General features: G+C 42.4%; 1 protein-coding gene across 10 annotated transcripts in view; it reads left to right on the forward strand.

Annotated features, from left to right (window-relative positions):
- Positions 1 to 20,505, forward strand: part of LOC137369378 (MOB kinase activator 3B) — a 154,507-nt gene that overhangs the window by 73,847 nt on the left and 60,155 nt on the right. For 2 of the 10 annotated variants that reach the window (XM_068030519.1, XM_068030517.1), the window contains exon 2: positions 14,408 to 14,977. In XM_068030519.1, coding sequence (XP_067886620.1) covers positions 14,560 to 14,977 — 418 coding nt within the window. In that variant the 5' untranslated portion in view covers positions 14,408 to 14,559. Of the gene's footprint in view, positions 1 to 5,341; positions 5,693 to 8,387; positions 8,496 to 9,324; positions 9,511 to 12,356; positions 12,625 to 12,756; positions 12,837 to 14,407; positions 14,978 to 20,505 lie in introns of those variants that run through there. The other 8 variants (XM_068030514.1, XM_068030513.1, XM_068030512.1 and 5 more) reach the window with 8 other exon arrangements.

Genomic DNA, 20,505 nt, shown 5'->3' on the forward strand with positions numbered 1-20,505 from the left:
TGCTTTGACCTTGCCCCATCTCCAAACTCCCTCTCCTGTCTAAAGTCCTTGCACGTGTTGTCAGGTCTCAAATCCATGCCCACCTTACATGTAGCAAAATGTTTGAATCTCTCCAATCAGGATCCTGCCATTGCTGCAGCAGGAAAATGCCACTCTTTGTGATTGTGGCCATGGTGCATTTTCCATCCATAACCACATTACAGCCTTTAACACAGTCAACCACAGCATCTTCATCCAATGCCTCTCCTCCAGTGTCTGGCTCAGTGGGACTTGATTCCATTCTTACCTATCAAATCATAGCCAGAGCATCTCCAGTAATGGCTTCTGTTCCTATCCCAGCATCAGTTTTTCTGGACACCCCCAAGGATCTATCCTTGGCCCCTCCTCCTCCATCTACATGCTTCCCTTTGGTGACATCATTTGAAGACATGTGGTCAGGTTCTAAACATACGCTGACAACACCCAGTTCAATTTCTTGCCCAATTCACTCAATCCCTCCCCTACCTCTGTGCCGTTAGATTGTTTGTCTGGTGCACGTGCAGTATTTAGCCAAGAACCAGGCATTAGTGGTCCGCGGCTGCGGACACGTGCAATTTGGTGGGCACACTCTGAACTTTCACATTTCACCAACTGTGACCTCTCGTGTATCCTTCCTTCACTTTGGCCCACCAAAGGGACTACTTAAAGTAAATAAATCCCCTGGACCTTATTATCTACAACCCAGAGTGTTGACAGAGGTGGCTGTAGCGATATTAAATGCATTGGTGGTCATCTTTCAAATTTCTATAGACTCTAGAATGGTTCCTGCAGATTGGGAGGTGGAAAATGTAACTGCACAATTTAAGAAAGGAGGGAGAGAGAAAACAGGGAACTACAGACCTGTTAGCTTAACATCAGTCATAGGGAAAATGCTAGAATCTTCTCAAATTATAACAAAAAAAGGAAACTTGTGTAACAATCTATGACAAAGGATGTGATAACAGGACACTTAGAAAATAATCGTGGGATTGGGCAGAGTCAATATGGATTTATGAAAGGGAAATCATGTTTAACAAACCTGTTGGAATTTTTTGAGGATGTAACTAGCAGAATAGATAAGAGGGAACTGGTGGATGTGGTATATTTAGATTTTCAGAAAGATCTTGATAAGTTCCCACACAAGAGGTAAGTAAACAAAATTAAAGCATATGGGGTTGAGGGGAATATACTGGCATAGGTTGAGAACTGAGGACAGAAAACAGAGTAGGAATAAATGGGTCATTTTCGGACTGGCAAGCTGTGACTAGTGGGGTACCACAAGGGTCAGTGCTTGGGCCCCAGCTATTCACAATCTATATCAATGATTTAGATGTGGGGATTAAATATAATATTTCCAAGTTTGTAGATGACACAAAACTAGGTGGAAGTGTGAGTTGTGAGGAGGATCAAAGACGCTTCAAGGAGAGAGTCTAAGAGAGTGGGCAAAAATTTGGCAGTTGGAATACAATGTGGAGCAATGTGAGATTGTCCATTTTGATAGGAAAAACAGAAATACAGAGTATTTCTTAAATGGTAAGAGGCTGGGTAATGTTGAACTTCAAAGGGACCTGGATGTCCTTCATGAGTCACTGAAAGCTAACATGCAGGTACAGCAAGCAATTAAGAGGCAAATGGTATGTTGGCCTTCATTACAAGAGGATTTGAGTATAGGAGTGAAGATGTCTTATTGCAATTATATAGCGCCTTGGTGAGACTGCACCTGGAGTATTGTGTGCAGTTTTGGTCTCCTTACCTAAGGAAAGATATACTTGCCATAGAGGGAGTACAACAAAGGTTCACCAAACTAATTCCTGGGATGGAGAGATGTTCCTATGAGGAAAGATTGAATAGACTGGGCCTTTATTCTCTGGAATTTAGAAGAATGAGAGGTGATCTCATTCAAACATACAACATTCTTACAGGGCTTGACAGAGTTGATGCAGTAAGGATGTTTCCCCTGGCTGGGGAGTCCAGAACTAGGGGACACAGTCTCAGAATAAGGGGCAGGCCATTTAGGACTGAGATGAGGAGGAATTTCTTCACTCAGAGAATGTGAATCTTTGGAGTTCCTTGCCCTAGAGGGCTGTGGAGGCTCAGTTATTGAGTATGTTCAAGACTGAGACCTAAAAATTTCTGCATATTAAAAACATCAAGGGATATAGGGATAGTGCAGGAAAATGGTGTTGAAGTAGAAGATCAGCCATGATCTCATTGAATGGTGGAGCGGACTCGAAGGGCTGAATGGCCTACTTCTGCTCCTATTTGTTATGTTTTTTCTGGCAGCAAGGCTGCATATAAATATATGTTGACCTATCTGAAAGACAACACCTCAGTCAGTGCAGCACTCCCTCAGTACTGCTGGTTGAACTTTAGCCTGGCTGTTGTGCTCAGGTTCCTGGAGTGGTACGCTGAACCCACAACCTTCTGATTTAGAGACAAGAGTGCTACTCACTGAGCCACAGCTGACACCTCAAACTCTCTATACTCCTCTCCTCATTTTAAGATAGACTCTCCTTCAAACCCATCAAACTTTTAGTCACAGCTTCTCTTACTTTCCCCTTTAATTATGCCTCTGAGAAGCACTTTAGGATGTTTTTCTCCATTAAACACATTACATTAAATGCAAGTTGTTATTGCTGATGATGAAATCTGTAGTGGGGCTTCAGGTCCAGGACTTGAGCCAAGCTGACACATTAGAGAGTGGAAGATGGAGGGATTGACTATTTGCATCATTCCAAGCCTCTGGTTATATAGATTGACACTTACTTTGCACTTTAAAAGTATTGCTGCATGCAAGGAAATTTAGGTTCAATTAATTGCAGTAAGTGCTAAATGAAATTTCAATGCTAATGAAATTGGCTTAGGCTACAAGTTACTGACTCCTAAATGAATCAATGTGTTGACTTGCACCCAGTAGACAGGCTTGGCAGCATGACAAAATCCAGAGTTAACTGTGCTGGGCCAAAAATTACACATATAGAGTATCTGCTGCACGAAGTTTGGTGACTGAACATTCACATAAATTAAATATGATAACAAATGGGCACAAATCTAAATTTGAATTTGATGCATATTTTGTTCTGGACTTGCTTTCACTTTTGAAAAATTTTTCATTAAAATGGATGGAAAGCACAGATTGGCAGTGAAAAATGTTGACTGTCTGGCATTTGCTGTGTCTAAATTCTTTGTGACTAATTGTAGCTTCAGCATTTTTTGGCAGTATTTTCAATTCCATTCTCCAATGGAGAGTCCAAACGAAGATTCCATGATGCATTTTTGAGTTTGTTTTTGCCTAGTGATTATAGATAACTTTGAAAAAATTCTCTTTGTAGAGAATTTATCTGCTTTCTGAGGCCGTGGTAGGCTATAAATTAAATGGTAGCAGCAGTTGGTATTTTTAACGGTTTAATAATAATTGGTACATTGAGTAGTGTCACTTGAAGGTTGAGGACATTTCATGGCATGAGGCATGGATTTAGCAGTGACCTTTCAGATGCTGATTTTGGACAGTGCTTGGTTGCTATGGGAGTTTAGAAAGTTGGTGGGATGCTGAGAACTACCCATTCAGCTCTGTTTTGTGGCAATGCTACAGGTGGGTTCTGAGAGACGAGGGTATGGTTGAATTGAGTTGAGTTGAGTATGCTACAAGATTGGGGGTCCCATAGATCCTTGCACCTCCTGAACTTGAAGCATAGCCAGTGCAAATGTTGCTATTGTACAACATCAATTTTGGATCTAGATCTTTTGCTAAGAGTGAGAACTGCACCTCTCAACAACGGGGACAGATAGGCTACTCCTGTTCCTAATTTATAATAATTTGAAAGATGAAACTTTCCCACCTTTCTACTCGATTCCCAGTTGTTCTCTAAGCTCCTCTTTCATTCTGGGTTACACTCTCAGCTATTGACTCAGGAGGATCGAGGATTCAAGCCCCATTCCTGGACTTGTGCACATAATTAAGACTGACATCTCAGTGCCGGTCTAAAGAGCGCTCCCTGCCTTGTTGGAGGCACTGTCTGCAGAAGTGATTTTAAACCAAAATCCTATCTGCTTGATCAGTTGGACATAAAAGATCCCCTGAGGCTATTTGAAGAGCATATGTTCTGGGCAACACTTATCCTATGACCAACACCATCAAAAAAAAATTAACTGGTCGTTTATCTCATTGCTGTTGTGGGACCTTGCTGTGCACAAATTGGGTGATATGTTTTACTATACTTAATGTAATTAATTGGCTGTACCACTTTGGGACTTCCCGAGGGTCTGAAAGGTACAATATAAATGCATGATTTTTTCCCAGTTCTTTTCTTTCTTTCATACCACAGATGGCGCTCATCTTCAGTTGTGGAGCCTGCCAAAAAAATCAAATAAGAGTGAGTCAGCTCCATGATTCAAAACAAATAAATTTATTGCAAAATTAAAGGACCTACTTGTTCCGATTGCGATGCAGCAATAAGCAATTTTAATGCTTTAGAAAACACAGACAATGATGATTCCACCAATCCCCCGCCAGTAGAACTTACGCTGCTTTCAGTATTTCTTCTTAAAGTTCTTATTTCTGCCTTTTGCTGGCAGTGTTAAGAATTTTCTGGTCAGATAGACTGGAGCAATTACTGATTACTGCATTGCTGTAAGTGCTGTTTATCTTTCGCACTAGGTCAACAGGACACCAACTTCTGAAGAAAGGGCGAACCTGAAAATGTTCTTTTTCTCCATTTCCTGTCACATGCTCCACTCTTATCAATTCCACCTTCGTACAGTATATTCAAGCAAAGAATACACATCAGCAGAATATAATTTTCTGTTTCATTTCCAGAAAATAAGGAGCTAGAAATGTCCTGTGAGAGACTATTCACTGTGTTACACACATAAGAATACGTTTCTGACAAGTCTGTTACTTTCATCATTTGAATCCAAACTAAGATTTAAATAAAAGAAAGTTGCATTAATAACAATTAATGGAAGAATCTAATACACATGCTAAATAATGTAAGATTTTGAGCAGGCAAATAATAAATTGTTCCCATTTGTTGGAGAATGGATAACAACAGGACATAAAGTTGAGATTGGTACTTGAAGCATAAAGGGTAATTTTTTCACTTCTACTTTAATATAGAATGCACTAACTTAAGTAGCTGTTGAAGCTGAGTTAATCATTAGGTGACAGAATTAGATAAACACTTGAATTTGTGAAAGGTTACAGGGAAAGAGCCGGGAAATGTGATTGGATAGCTCCATTGGGGGAACCAGCATTGGCACAGGCTAGATGGACTGAATGACCTTGGCCTCATTTATGATTTGCTTTGCAATATATCTGGTGTCGGTGGAACCACAAAACCTGACTTGGCAAGTCTGCAGCAAAGTCCTCACAATAGAACCTGCCCAACTCAGCCTCCCTTAAAGTAGAAGTTGAGGCAGTGCAGTTGTACTAAATGAGAGAGACATTTGTCGAACTAATTCCAAAGGTAATTCTCATGACCTGTATGGCTCTTTGTCTCTGAGCTGTCCCTTCTGTGTGGAACCAAAGCTGATTGGCAAGCTGTCTGGGAAAAATACTTTGTGCTTTTGGACATTTGGAGAAGGAAACGAGAAGCACGTTATTTGGAGGGCCAGTGGAATCCTCACATTGGTGCCAATGTGTTGGTTTAATTTTGTGTGGGGTGCTGCAGTATTGGTAAGCTGTGCCCTAAAGTTCACGTGGGTTTGAACTGCTATTTTAAGATAAATCATAGTTTTTGTGTAATTGGCACTTCATTGATTATCTGTCAGGAGTTTAAAAGCAGCTTTTACCTAATGACTAGTGTAAATACATTGATTATTATTTTATTACGTTTCAAACCCGTTTCAGAATCTGTTCTTATGGTGCATCAGACGTGTAATTTATCCTTTACAATAGTTAAATAACGATCGAGAAATCCTTCAAAGTTTTGACTGCAGAAATGTGTGGCTGATAATTGAAAGTTACGGCCTTTTAATTCCTGTATATTATTGGCTTTTCTTACTAATGATATAAGTTTTCTTCCTTGGCCAACTCGCCTTCTGTCTTGAAGGTGTTGATCCTCACTCGGGGAAGTGTTGCACAGGGTGTCCTCCGATATGGCCATTATTAGCCTTGACTGAGTGTCAGCATAGGACAATGTGTGGATGTGGTGGCCCAGCCAAATTCAGTGCTGCCCTGATGTGACAGTCACTTGAGGGGTTGAAGGGATATGCAGAACAGGGCAGGAGAATGTGATTAGGACTATTTGCTAATGTGGAGGGTAAACACCTGTAAGACTGGTTGGGCTGAATGGGCGGCTTCTGTGATGTCTCTTCTATGTGATTCTGTGTAAATATAAAAGAAGCTCCCTGATAGCTCAGTGAGTTTTTTCAGTGAGTATCCCAATTACACGGACCAGGAAGATCCCAGATTGATCTCAGGTCTTTGAATTGGTAGGTTACAGCCAGGGTGGCAGAGGTCCTACAATTACTCTCAGCATTTTTGAGTTAGGGACAAGATCATTAGCCAGAGCTCCTGCTCCAGGTTGCTATCCACTGACCCTTGCTGCCATTGCATATTGAAGGAGGACAGAAATTGCTTTTGCTGTCATTGCCCCTCATAGTTTATTTGCCTGATCTGTACTATCAAGCTACTAAGTATCATCACCTCATTCCATGACAATATGAAAGACACAATTCAACATAGCGGCACCTCATCAGACCCCTTTCCTATCCTGAGTGGCGTGAAACAGGGCTGTGTTCTCGCACCCACACTTTTTGGGATTTTCTTCTCCCTGCTGCTCTCACATGCGTTCAAGTCTTCAGAAGAAGGAATTTTCCTCCACACAAGATCAGGGGGCAGGTTGTTCAACCTTGCCCGTCTAAGAGCGAAGTCCAAAGTACGGAAAGTCCTCATCAGGGAACTCCTCTTTGCTGACGATGCTGCTTTAACATCTCACACTGAAGAGTGGCTGCAGAGTCTCATCGACAGGTTTGCGGCTGCCTGCAATGAATTTGGCCTAACCATCAGCCTCAAGAAAACGAATATCATGGGACAGGACGTCAGAAATGCTCCATCCATCAATATCGGCGACCACGCTCTGGAAGTGGTTCAAGAGTTCACCTACCTAGGCTCAACTATCACCAGTAACCTGTCTCTAGATGCAGAAATCAACAAGCGCATGGGAAAGGCTTCCACTGCTATGTCCAGACTGGCCAAGAGAGTGTGGGAAAATGGCACACTGACACGGAACACAAAAGTCCGAGTGTATCAGGCCTGTGTCCTCAGTACCTTGCTCTATAGCAGCGAGGCCTGGACAACGTATGTCAGCCAAGAGCGACGTCTCAATTCATTCCATCTTCGCTGCCTCCGGAGAATACTTGGCATCAGGTGGCAGGACCGTATCTCCAACGCAGAAGTCCTCGAGGCGGCCAACATCCCCAGCTTATACACACTACTGAGTCAGCGGCGCTTGAGATGGCTTGGCCATGTGAGCTGCATGGAAGATGGCAGGATCCCCAAAGACACATTGTACAACGAGCTCGCCACTGGTATCAGACCCACCGGCCGTCCATGTCTCCGCTTTAAAGACGTCTGCAAACACGACATGAAGTCCTGTGACATTGATCACAAGTCGTGGGAGTCAGTTGCCAGCATTCGCCAGAGCTGGCGAGCAGCCATAAAAGCGGGGCTCAAGTGTGGCGAGTCGAAGAGACTTAGCAGTTGGCAGGAAAAAAGACAGAAGCGCAAGGGGAGAGCCAACTGTGTAACAGCCCCGACAAACAAATTGTTCTGCAGCACCTGTGGAAGAGCCTGTCACTCTAGAATTGGCCTTTATAGCCACTCCAGGCGCTGCTTCACACACTACTGACCACCTCCAGGCGCTTACCCATTGTCTCTCGAGATAAGGAGGCCAAAGAAAGAACTATCAAGAGTGGTGCGTGAATAATGATCACTTGAGCACCTATGGAGCTGTACCCCTGTGAAGAGTCAACATACAACGTGCTATAAAACAGTTCACCTATCGACTTTGTGCACATCCCCAGTGACTCTGCTCCCTTGGTACTTTTGTACCACACTTGGCATTCCTTTGTTCATGTTCCTTCATAAGCAGCATAACAATCTGTCCTACAGAGCAGGAGCAGAAGCAGAAGCCTGAAGCACTTGCACAGCTTTGGGGCTTTCAGATTAGCCAAATTCCCAAACAGGGACTCTGCTGCTTTTCAACACAGGGGATTACTTTATTGTTGCCAAATGATGTGTGGGACAACAAATTGGTGTTCAAAGCTGACACAGAACAAACTTATGGGTTGAAGTGGCAAAGTGTGACTTTTATCAACCAATGCGTTAACAATTTCATTTAAAATTCCTTTGCTCACCCTCTTAACAGAGGACTTAAAATAAATGGATTCATTGCTAATGCAGGAGCACAACTTAACACTGGAGAGCTACAATAAAAGAAGGAAGCAAGACGTAGATGGACTATTGTTCTTCAAATGTATGTATTAACTAGTAATGAGCTTGATTTTGGTGATGTAAGATTAAATTTCTTCATGGGAACATAGACTTTCAGTTGGTATACAGCGCAAAATGCTGTGAAGGTTCTTACTTTGTGTGTGGCCCTTTGATTTTGTTCAAAGATGCTAAACGTCTGAAGTCGGCACGTTAGTGCTTCAGGAGCAGCAGCAAGTACTTCAGCAACATATTTTGTGTAAGGGTACAAAAATTCTTCAATTCAGAAAGCACTGAGTTGATTGGCAGCCTCCACCGCCACTTTTAATCTGATAATGCCCTTTTACAGGCCAGTTGGTCGGAAGTGGGCATTTGCCAGTATCTGGGTCAAAGTTTGACATGGCAGGTGGACCAGGCTGAGTCCCATTGTTTTCCTATTATCCACACAATAGTCCTGTTTTTAATTCTGCATTATTTCATGCTAGAATATATAGCATTGCATTTTCTGCAGAATGATATAGAGCAGAATATCTGGCATAAAACCCAAACACCAAACTGTCTTTTCTGACTATATATAGGTGAATGGTATTCCTTTTAAAAAATATTTTCACCCTACACCTTATCCCTGAACATGACAAGTTACTTCACAGACCTCTTTCTGCTGCTATCTAACCAGCTGTCAAAGGGCACGGATTGCATGAATTAATTGCATCATTTTTATTCTCTTTTATTCTCTCGGGGATTGTGGCTAATTGAAAAACCAAGGTGAAAGGCCAAGGTCCATAGTGCAGGCCACCATCGAGTTGGAAAAAATAAAAGTGATGAGATAAATCATGGAATAGTGATTTAAGTATTGTCCAACCTGTGTTTAAAAGGCTTGAAGAGAAAGGATAATCTGAAGAAAGTGAGGAGGCTGACAGATTAAACGCTTTTGGAAAGTACACATAGATGACAGGCAGCAGCATTTGAAACAATCAGCATTCAGGATAAAAACAGAAAATGCTGGAAATACTGAGCAGGTCGGACAGCATCTGTGGAGAGAAACAGAATTGACATTGCAGGTTGGTGGCCTTTCATCACCCTCACCAGTTCTGTTTACAAACTCATTTTTTAAAGTAGAATGATGGTTCTAAACTGATTTATCTAAAAAAAAACTAAATGCTCCCTGAATCTCTCTTTCACTAATTTTTTGGGGGGATTTTGTTTTACTTGAATCTGATTCACTTCACTGAGTTATCTGGTTTGATTTTTTTGTTGTGTTATAAGGGAACTGGGTAAGTTACTGTCAGAAAACATTTTGTATTTAAGAAAAGCATGTTCTAACTCACATACCTTCCCTTTACTGTACGGCCACTGAATCGTGACTGCCATTCTATTTTATGTTCTGTCTTTTAGCACTTTCACTGTAATATGCAGATCTGGTTGTGGGCTGTGTAATGAGAAGGTTTTTATGTTGTCTGATGCAACATAAATGAGTTGCGTGGAGTTCAGTTGATTGAAGATCTCAAACAGGTTTATTAGCTAACAAGTATATATAATGCAGAGCTAACTATGTACATGACTTGCCTCTTGGTGTTACAGTAGCAGAGTGAGACTGGCATTTAGTCACAAGACTGCATCCTGGAACTCAGGTCGTTAGCATACTAAGATCCTAAAGGGATATCACTCTTAAAGGCAATCACACAACATCCCCCTTCTTTCCAAAGATATGTCTTGTACGCTAAAAATAAAAACACATGAAATTAGATAATATCAAAATTATTTACATAGGTATAGAGATTATGAACTTTACAAATATAATGGCTCAAAAGTCCATATATTGTCTCAGTGGTTTGAGAACTCTTGCTTGGGGTGTTTGCATCTCATCTGTTGCTGTTCTTCCTGAAGTTTCTCCCTCTCTGCATTCAGTTTCTGTTGCTCTGCCTTCAGCCTGCTAAGATACTCTTGCTTTTCTCAAGATGGTTACCTTTGAGGCCTTGTAATTCTTGGAAAGTTCCAGCACCTCATCTCCAAGATTCAACAGATGATGCTTCAACTCATTCCTCCTCTGCCTCCTCAGGACATTGCACGTCCTTTGCCTCTCATCATCCTCTGTGTCTGAAAGCTTGGGGCTTCAGATTGAGGACTTGTTGGGGGAAGAGTACTTGGTCTCATGGAGCTATCTGTCCGTTCTGGCTCATGGTGGTGCTGGCAGTTCTCTAGAGAGTAGATGTGAAGGCGCGGCATAGTTGTGCTCTTGCTGGGTTTCCAGACTGTACCATTTGATGCTGGTCAGAGTCTGCGAGCGAGTTCCGGTCCTTGGAGATTTCCTCTTGGCAATGCTCTCATGGATAGTTATGATGTTCAGGTCCTTACATCCTGGTAGTCCTGCCACTGCTGGTCTGCTTGTGTCTACTCGACAAGAACACTTGTGATTTCCATGCCAACTTGTCACTGACTGCAAGGGATGGGTGACCTGTTGTATGCAGATAAGTTGGCAATTGTCAGTTGTATCATTGATTTCCAATGACTCCGGTACATATCTTTGAGGATTCGGACTGGTAGGGTATTTTCACTGGCGTCGGTGTCAGACTTGACCTTGAGTGTATGCTTTCCAGCTTTCTTTGGGTGTGTGATGTTAACAGTGGTGAAAGCTTCCAGTTGTTCGACTTTGCCAACGTGATTTTTCAGGTTCACAATGTGGAATGTCCTTTCGTCTTCTGTCTGAGAACTGCTTCTCTCTGAGCCTTTTCTCAGACCTGGTTCACTGTGGACCTCATGTATTGGCTTGTATTTCTGCAAGTCTCTGGCACTTTCCTTGCTGATGTTGCCCTATTGCTGCACCTGTCTTCTGTTGGCTCGTATCCTACCATGGCTTCTGGCTGCGTCTTTGGAGCCAGAATTCCTGCATAGGCGGGCCCAGTGTCCTCTTGCAACTCACGCCTTGCACAGGTCACGAAATGCAGGGCGCTTTCTTCATGAGTGGGACAGACCGCATTTACCACACAGTTTACTTGCTCTTTTCAACCTGGTTATGATGCCGGTACTGTTGGTTGCACCTAATGCTTGTAGGTGCTGTTGTCCAGCCACAATGGCTTTGTATTTCCTGGCATCTTCCAGCAGTGCATTGATGCTGTGAGCTTTCTTTTTCCCCAAGAGGTCTTTCTGAAATGCTTCAGTGGGTGTTGATACAATCACCAGATCCATTATTCGGTCTGACAGCTCAGTTTCTGAGAAGTCGCATTCATTGCCTTTGCTACGGCATCTACTGATGAACTAGTCTATTGATTCCTGTAGCTGTTGCCTGTAGGATATCAATTCTAGGTGGTGAATTCTAAATTTCACTCTTAATCTGAGTTGATCTTCCAGCATTTTCTATATCTTTGTGGGATCTTTCTGGCCTTGTTCAGATAATCCAGAGGTATTGATTCTGTGCAATCCCTCATTTCCAATTTACAGCCTGTTTTTCTGGTTCTATAATTACTTGGTCTGTAAAGCATAATTGCATTCTCTGTTGGAACAGTTTGAATTCGGATAGGATATCCAAGGCTTTCCAGTTCATGTTGGGAAATAATTTGGTTTCCATTTATCTGCTTTCCTTTTGCTTTAAATGTTGCTTTAAGTCCTGCTTCTGCGACTCTGTACTGTATTCCCTATTTAAAAAATTCTCAGTTCTGTAGACTGGCTGGTTTGATTGACAGAAGCAGCTTGGCTGTTTAAATAACTTTCAGGACTTTAAGTTTGTCTGTTTATGCAGTTGTGCAATAGGCATTTCAAGTGCTTTTTTAAACCAGAATTTGCTTATACAGCCATTCAATAGGCAATTCTTCACACTTGAGTGGTTTTATGAGATTTTTAAAACTTCGACTGAGTGAATGAAGGCTCTGCATGGCTGAGTGATTTAATGGGTTTCTTTTTCCATCTCTAGCTGTGAGCTGCGTGAATGGAGGATTCCCACGCTTTTCACTGTCAGATGTCTCCTGTAATGGCGCAGACCTGATCAGTCTGGGGGAGCATTTGAAAGCAAACGATCAGCCTGTTTCTTTCCTTTACTGAGCCTTTAAAAAAAATCAACTTTGCAAGCACCTCAAAACTTTTTTATTAACTGGGGTTCCTGTACCAACGGCAGACTGACTCACCCGCTCACAGTGATTGATTTGCAGCCTGTCATTCAGCTCTGTCTTCTACAGCTGGAGGTGAGTTTTTCTTTCAGTGTTTGAGCCAGTATTTCTTTGAAACTTTCTCTTTTTTACCTGTAGGTAGTTTTTAAAGCTATTTTCCTGTGGTCTTCAATCTTGGATCTTGTCATCTCACCACAGCTGCCACCATGTAATGAGAAGCTTTTTACGTTGTCTGATGCAATACAAATGAGAAGCATGGAGTTCAGTTGATTGAAGATCTCAAACAGGTTTATTAACAGCTAACAAATATATATAGTGCAGTGCTAACTATTTACATGACTTGCCTCTTGGTGTTGCAGTAGCAGAGTGAGACTGGCATGCAGTCACATGACTGCATTCTAGTACTCAGCTCATTAGCATACTAAGATCTTAAAGGGAGATCAAGTTTATAGATAATCACTGATAAATATACAAACTGGGTGGTTTTATTTTATTTAAAAAAAGTCAACATATGAAACTCTCCGCCGAACAAAGGCGGTGGAGGGGTGCCACCACTACCCGGTAAACGGGACCTGGAACAAGCAGAGATTAGCAGATTGCTGGTTGCCCAGGGATAGCATGTGATGAAACTGCAATGTAGTCTGTTTGATGTAAGCTGACATCTGACTGCCTCTTTGGTTTTGAATTACCTTAATGTGGCTTGACAGAGAACACCTCAGCTTCACAGATGCTGTGACTCAGCGCCTGCGAAGACTGGCATTGAGTTGAAATCGAATCGCGTTCCCCTCATAGAAAAATCTACACGCTGTGAGTTTTGGGTAATCATATATATTGAATACCTCTAACTTGGCCTAAATAGTGCAGGATGTCGATAATACAGAACAAAGTGCTGCTTTCAGACAATTCAGAAGGGGGAATTGTGATGAAATTAAGTGAAGCTGCTTACCTTAAATATCAGTTACAAATTGTAACAGTTCAGGCAGCGTGAGCTCAACCGAGCAAAGGATAACCATACCAAAGCTTTGTCCACCTAAGGTATTCACCAAGTGATAGGTGAGGCACATTACTGTGAAGCTTCAATTATAAGAAAAGTTATACAGAGTAAAACCGAGCATCCTTTCTCAAAGATTAGTGCAGCTGATCTGCTATAATATAACAGTTTTTTCTAGATTTGTTGAATACATCTTGACTAGTGGAAGTTCAAACTATGAGAACCAAGACCATTGTTTATTTATATCTTAGGTTAGGCATGAGAAGCCAGATTCATGTGACTGAAGTAGGTCCAACTTTTTCTCTCCCCCACCCCATCCTATCAACCAGTTTGTAGTCTGGGCATGACTTCTGGAATTTCACCAACATTAAACTCTAAGTGATGCTTGTGCAAAAACTGGCAAAGATCCGTGCTATTCATTCCATTAATAGATTTAGTCCGAAGTGTTTTGTATAGGGTTTAACAAGGCCTTTTTAAAAATCCTATGTCTTAAATACTATTTTGAATAGTAAAATGTAAGCTCTCATCTTTTCATTAAAACAATATTTGCATATTAAATTTTGAATCTTTTTGTTAATTGTTCAAATATTGTTCCTGGTGCTACCTCAGTTTTAATAAGTTTGCTTGCTGTTTGAATCTCATTGAATGTTGCACAAGATTGTGATGGCTTGAAAATTTCAGCTGATGTTCCAATTCTTTTTGATTTGAAAGATGCTCCTGGTTTTTATATTTAAAAGGAACACAATTGCTCCCCATCCATGAAGTAGTAAGCGGGAATTTAAACATGTGCTTAAAATAACTTGTACTTTTAATAACGTTTTTATCTTAAACTATTTCCCCCTGTCCCCACCCCCACTCCTTAAACAGGAAAAGACAGCCTCCTTAAAAAGCTAGTGGAAGGAAAAGACAGAAGTGATTTGGGGACTTACTGAAAACTGGACGGAAAAATCATAGAAGACGTAAAGTTGCTGAAGTGTGGCTGTTCTGAGTTTATCGGGTGAGACAACTGACATCTGACCATGTCAACAGCTTTGAAGCAGGTGTTCAATAAGGACAAGACATTTCGGCCAAAGAGGAAATTTGAACCCGGCACTCAGAGGTTTGAACTCCATAAGAAAGCACAGGCCTCCTTAAGCTCAGGAGTGGACCTGAAGGGAGCAGTACAACTACCTAATGGTGAAGACCTTAATGATTGGATTGCTGTTCATGTGGTGGACTTCTTTAATCGCATTAATCTGATCTATGGGACGATATGTGAGTTCTGTACTGACAGGAGTTGCCCTATCATGTCAGGAGGACAGAAGTATGAGTACAGGTGGCAGGATGATCACAAATACAAAAGACCCACTGCGCTTCCAGCTCCCCAGTACATGAGCCTCTTGATGGATTGGATTGAGGTCCAAATCAACAATGAAGAAATCTTCCCAACAAGCATTGGTGAGTCATCTTTCACTTCAAGGGAAGGAATGTGTTATACCAGAAATCTTAACCTAACCTGCCAATCAAGAAACTGATGAGATTGTGTGTAAAGGTGGAGAATGGGAGCACCCTCAGATGCATAAAAATAATTCAATATTTTAGAAGGGGGAAGGTGGCAGGCACATTGGTTCAGAGGAGAACCCCCTGCAGTTGAATTGCTGGGGTTGTAGGAGTATCTTTCATGCTCCAGCTCTGATGGCACCCAGAATGCCACAGGGCAGCCATCTCCAATGAGCTGGCAGTCTAACCACATGGTGAAGAACCACTCTGCTGCTGGCAAAATGCCAACAGTGCTGCAAAATCGCTCCTAATTAGGGTCTTGACTATTTAAATTACCTGCCCGCCTCCATTCAGAAGGTAGGCGATCCGCTTCAAAGCTTGCCCCTGTGAAATTTCCTCGGAGGCGGGAATGCGTCAGGGGACTGTCCCAACATGGCTTCCCCCTATTTTCCCAGTCCTCCCTGCCTCCATGCCTGCCATCATGGAGCTGGTAAAATTCAACCCATTAACTCTGTTTCTACTCCACAGAAGCTGCCTCACCTGTTGAGTGTTTCCAGCATTTTCTGTTTTTATGTCAGATTTCCAGCTTCCATAGTTCTTTGCTCTTACATTGATTCAAGTTATTTGATAAAATTTAAAAATTGTTCCAAATCCTGTGCTGTGCTTGATGCAGAGGGTTTCTTAAATGCTGTAAGCAAATTCAGAAATTAATTTCAAATAAATAAATGCATGTGGCACACAGTACAATAGTGAAAGGATCGAAATTTGACTTCACTGCCGATGAAATCATAATTGGAAAAGTAATGGAAGATTTCCGATATGGCCATTCTGAATACTGATTGATTCTTTCATGTCTGTCTTGGTTGTGAGAGATAGGAGCAGTGTCACTACACACAGTGACCTAACTGTGTGATAATTGTGTTCAATTTTTAAAAGTTCTCTTCAATTGAACATGAAGGACACTTGGCAATACAGGAATTGTATAAGATGGGGTTTGGCAAATTAATGGTTGTGTTGTAGTGCGACCTGTTGTGTTATCAGCATTCTCAGAATGAGTCGTTGGCCAATTAGGACTGAGATGAGGAGAAGTTCCTTCATTCAAAGGTGGTGAATCTTTAGAATTCTCTATGTGAGAGAGCTGGGGATGCTCAGTCATTGAGTATAGTCAAGACAGAGGTCGATAGATTTCCAGGTATTAAGGGAGTTAAGGGATGTGGGGATTGTGCGGGAAGGTGGAGTTGAGATAGAAGATCAGCCATCTTGTTGAATGACGGAGCAGGCTCGAAGGGCCAAATGGCTTACTCCAGCTCCTATTTCTTGTTTCTTATGTTCTTACTCTAACATAAAGTTTGTCTTTCAGCCATGGCGTACCAAGCTTCCTATTAGTATGTTTAAACATTGTACTACTTTATGTACAAGCTGTTGAGAATAAATTTGAATGCTTTATAATCCTCTGCAACAACTTGTTTATTCCCAATCAGCTGGTCACTGTTAGAAGAGGGTGTTTGGTCAAGCACTTTTCACCAAAATGCCAGGCAGCCTTGTTCATGAACCTAGCAGGCAATTTAAATGGCAGTCAGCCCCTTAACAATCACCAGGCAGCTGTTCCTCATGTGAGCTTCAACTCCTTTACCAAGATGGCGTCTTGTGCTAAATGTGGGCAAAACTAATGTTTCAGCTTAAGATCCCGCCTTGACCACCTTGGAGGCTGTTCAGCGTCTGAAGTATCTGGGGTAAATTGCCCCCTAGGTCTTAGTCCAAGGGTTCTAGGATGATACTGGGTGCGTGTGGAATTCAGTAAGCATTCCTTCACTCTGTGAATTTTCATTTCAGTCTCCTTCTGAGGCACAACTAGGGAAGTAGGAGTCTGTGTCCTTTGCCTGTGGTTTTGCACAATCCTCTTGCCAGTGTGTTAATAAACAGTGATGATGAGGCCCTGTCCCACAGCACTGTTTTGTGGGAACACATGATATGTATTCTGCACTAACCATCAAACGCAGCATTGTTCTTAGATTTAAAAATGAAGCTGTTTGGGCAATGTGAGGACATTTGTTCAACGGAGTACAAGCATTGAAGCTTGAAAAATAAATATCATAGCAGATTAAAGCTGCAAGACCTACCCATTGTGCACAGTGTACTTTAGACTTGTCTATAAGTTCGGCACTGATTATTTACTGCCTCTACCTAAGTAAATCATTCAAATACTTAAGCTCTTTTCAAATAAGAAAATGTACCTGGATTGATCCTTCCTATAGATAGGAGGCATCATTTTTCAATTTAAATTGGAACTATTAATCACTGATATAGGGAGAGTTGAGATGTTTTGAAGCTTTCTTTATCATAGTTGCTTTACTGAGTCAATTAATTTGATAGTCAACTCTGTACTCCAGATTTTTGATACTGGTATTCTTTATTGTTTAAAGGGGCAGTGTTTACAAACTTAGTAAGGTAGAAAAATAAACAGTTGTAAAATGGGCTAGTGTGTGATGCACACTTTCTCCCTTGGACCTGGGTTGGTGGAGCCCAAAGTGATTGGATGAAAATTGATCTTGATCGGCTATAAGAGTCCTGCATGAATTGCATTCAACAACAACAGCTTCCATTTATACAGCTCCTCTAATGTTTGTAAAAAATGTCGCAAAGTACTTCACAGAGAAGTAATCAGACAAAAGTCAATACCAACCCAATGAAGGAGATGGTAGGACCTGTGACTAAATGTTTGGTCACAGAGGTGGTTTTTAAGGTGTGTCTTAAAGGAGGAGAGAGGCGGAGAGGTTTGGCAAGGGAATTCCAGAGTATGGGACCTGCATGGCTGAAGACATGGCTGCCAAATGTGGGGTGGAGGGACATCCAAACGTACGAACATAAGAACTAGGAGCAGAAGTAGGCCACTGAGCCTTTCAAGCCTGCTCCGCCATTTAATAAGTTCATGGCTGAACTGATTACTCCACATTTCCACCTAGCCTCCATAACCTTCCAGCCCCTTGCTTATCAAGAATCTATCTGCCTCTGCCTTAAAAATATTCAAAGACTGCTTCCACTGCCTTTTGAGGAAGAGAATTCCAAAGACTCACGACCCTCTGAGAAAAAAATTTCTCCTCATCTCTGTCTTAAATGGGTGACCCGTTATTTTTAAACAGTGACCCCTAGTTCTAGATTCTCCCACAGGGGGAAACGTCCTTTCCACATCCACCTGTCAAGACCCCTCAGGATCTTATATGTTTTAATCAAGTCACCTCTTACACTTCTAAATTCCAGCAGATACAAGCCTAGCCTGTCCAACCTTTTCTCAAAAGACCGCCCGCCCATTCCAGGCATTTGTCTAGTAAACCTTCTCTGTACTGCCTCCAACGCCTTTACATCCTTCCTTACATAAGGAGACCAGTACTGTACACAGTACTCCAGATGAGATGGTCTCACCAATGCCCTGTATAGCTGAAGCATAACCTCCCTACTTTTGTATTCAATTCCCCTCGCAATAAACGATAACATTCTATTAGTTTTCCTAATAACATGCTGTACCTGCATACTAACCTTTTGCGATTCATGCACTAGAACCCCCAGATCCCTCTGCATCTCAGAGCTCTGCATCTCTTCACTATTCAGATAATATGCTTCTTTTTTATTCTTCCTGCCAAAGTGGACAATTTCCCACTTTCCCACATTATACTCTATTTGCCAGGTCTTTGCCCACTCACTTAACCTATCTATATCCCTTTGTAGCCTCCTTATGTCCTCTTCACAACTTACTTTCCTACCTATCTTTGTGTCATCAGCAAATTTAGCAACCATACCTTCGGTCCCTTCATCCAAGTCATTTATATAAATTGTAAAAAGTTGAGGCCCCAGCACAAATCCCTGTGGCACACCGCTCGTTACATCTTGCCAACCAGAAAATGATCCATTTATGCCTGCTCTCTGTTTTCTGTTAGCTAACCAATCTTCTATCCCTGCCAATATGTTACCCCCCCTACACCATGAGCTTTTATTTTCTGTAATGACCTTTGATGTGGCACCTTATCAAATGCCTTCTGGAAATCTAAGTACAGTACACCCACTGGTTCCCCTTTATCCACAGCACATGTAATGGGTTACTGACGAGGGTGGAGACAGGGACAGAGCCCAGTGCGAAGGCTGGGGGGTGCTGGGGAGTGGGGGTGCTTGGGGAGGTTACAGAAATTGGAAGAGGCAAGACCATGAAGGGAGTTAAATATGAACATGAGAAATTTAAACTGGAAGCTAACATAGATCCACAAAGACAAGGGTAATGGATGAATAGGACTTAGTGCAGGTTTTTATGCGGGCAGCAGAGTTTGGATGAGCTGAAGAGCGTGTGAGTATGTCAGTCTGACTTGGCCCTGGGATGGAAGAGAAAACAAATGTAAAAATATGGGGCTGGATTTTCAAAGGGCCTTGGGGTTGGAACCCAGTGTGTGCGCCATTTGAAAATCACAGTCCTGGAGATCATCTCGGGATCCCACTGCCTCCGAAACAGTTTCAAAGTTCTGGCGGTGGGCAGGGAACGGGACCAAGCACGCTGCCAATTGAGAGCCCAGTAAGCTGCTTCAGGTGCTTGTTAAGGAGCTGGAGTGCTTGGGAAGGTAATTTTTAAAATCCGATTTCAGAAATCCTGACCAGTCTGGTGCATGTTAGTACACAACTGTCGGGGTTGCCATGAGGCAAAAGAAAGTTTGTTTCCATATGTGGTGAGATTAAATTTGAGGGGCCACGTAGCGCCAAGTCGAGTGCTTTACCTCCACTTGGCGTCCATGGCCACTTTCTGCTGTTGTTGCCAACCCGACCCTTTTGTGAGCTGCCTGTTCTCCTCCACCAACATGGCTGCTGCCTGCCCCTGCTGCTGGCGCCAGGCAGGCTGCTCCCGCCTCCTGGAGGCGGAATTCATCAGTGTGTCGGGTTCCTGACCCTGCTTTGAAAATCCGGCCCATGGAATCAGCCTTCTGTATCCCTATATTTTTCCATATGGGCACGATCCACCCATTTAAACACCTGATGGAAAATTCTGCATAAATAATCTTCAAAAGGCAATCGAGTACAACTGCATAATATTATTTTTTAATCGTACCTCAACTTTTTAGCACTGACCTACTGCTCGCCACTGATCTTCTCTTCCTTGCTCCCACCCTCACAGCAAATGCAGTAGTAGGAGGTCGATTGTGCTCTGTGTTTCTGTATTTCAGGTTTCTTCCACCTTCCTCAAAGATGTTGGTGTGCAGTCCATGAGTGCTTGTTGACCTCTGGATGTCACCCACATGTAATTAGTCATGTGTGAGCTTTAACAGTGAGTGTTTTCCTGCAGGCTATGTATCCGCATGAGGTTGTGTGCAGGGCTGGGCGGGGGGGTGGGGGGGGTGGTGTGGGTGCGGGGGTCAGCACAGCCAAAGCCCAAAGCTTTTCTGAGCCAATATCTATGCACTCCAGACATCCACCAGGGGTTACCGGATAATGGTCGGGGCAGAAGCGCAAAT

This window comes from Heterodontus francisci, chromosome 4 (genome assembly GCF_036365525.1).
Source record: "Heterodontus francisci isolate sHetFra1 chromosome 4, sHetFra1.hap1, whole genome shotgun sequence".
NCBI classification, from domain to species: Eukaryota; Metazoa; Chordata; class Chondrichthyes; order Heterodontiformes; family Heterodontidae; genus Heterodontus; species Heterodontus francisci.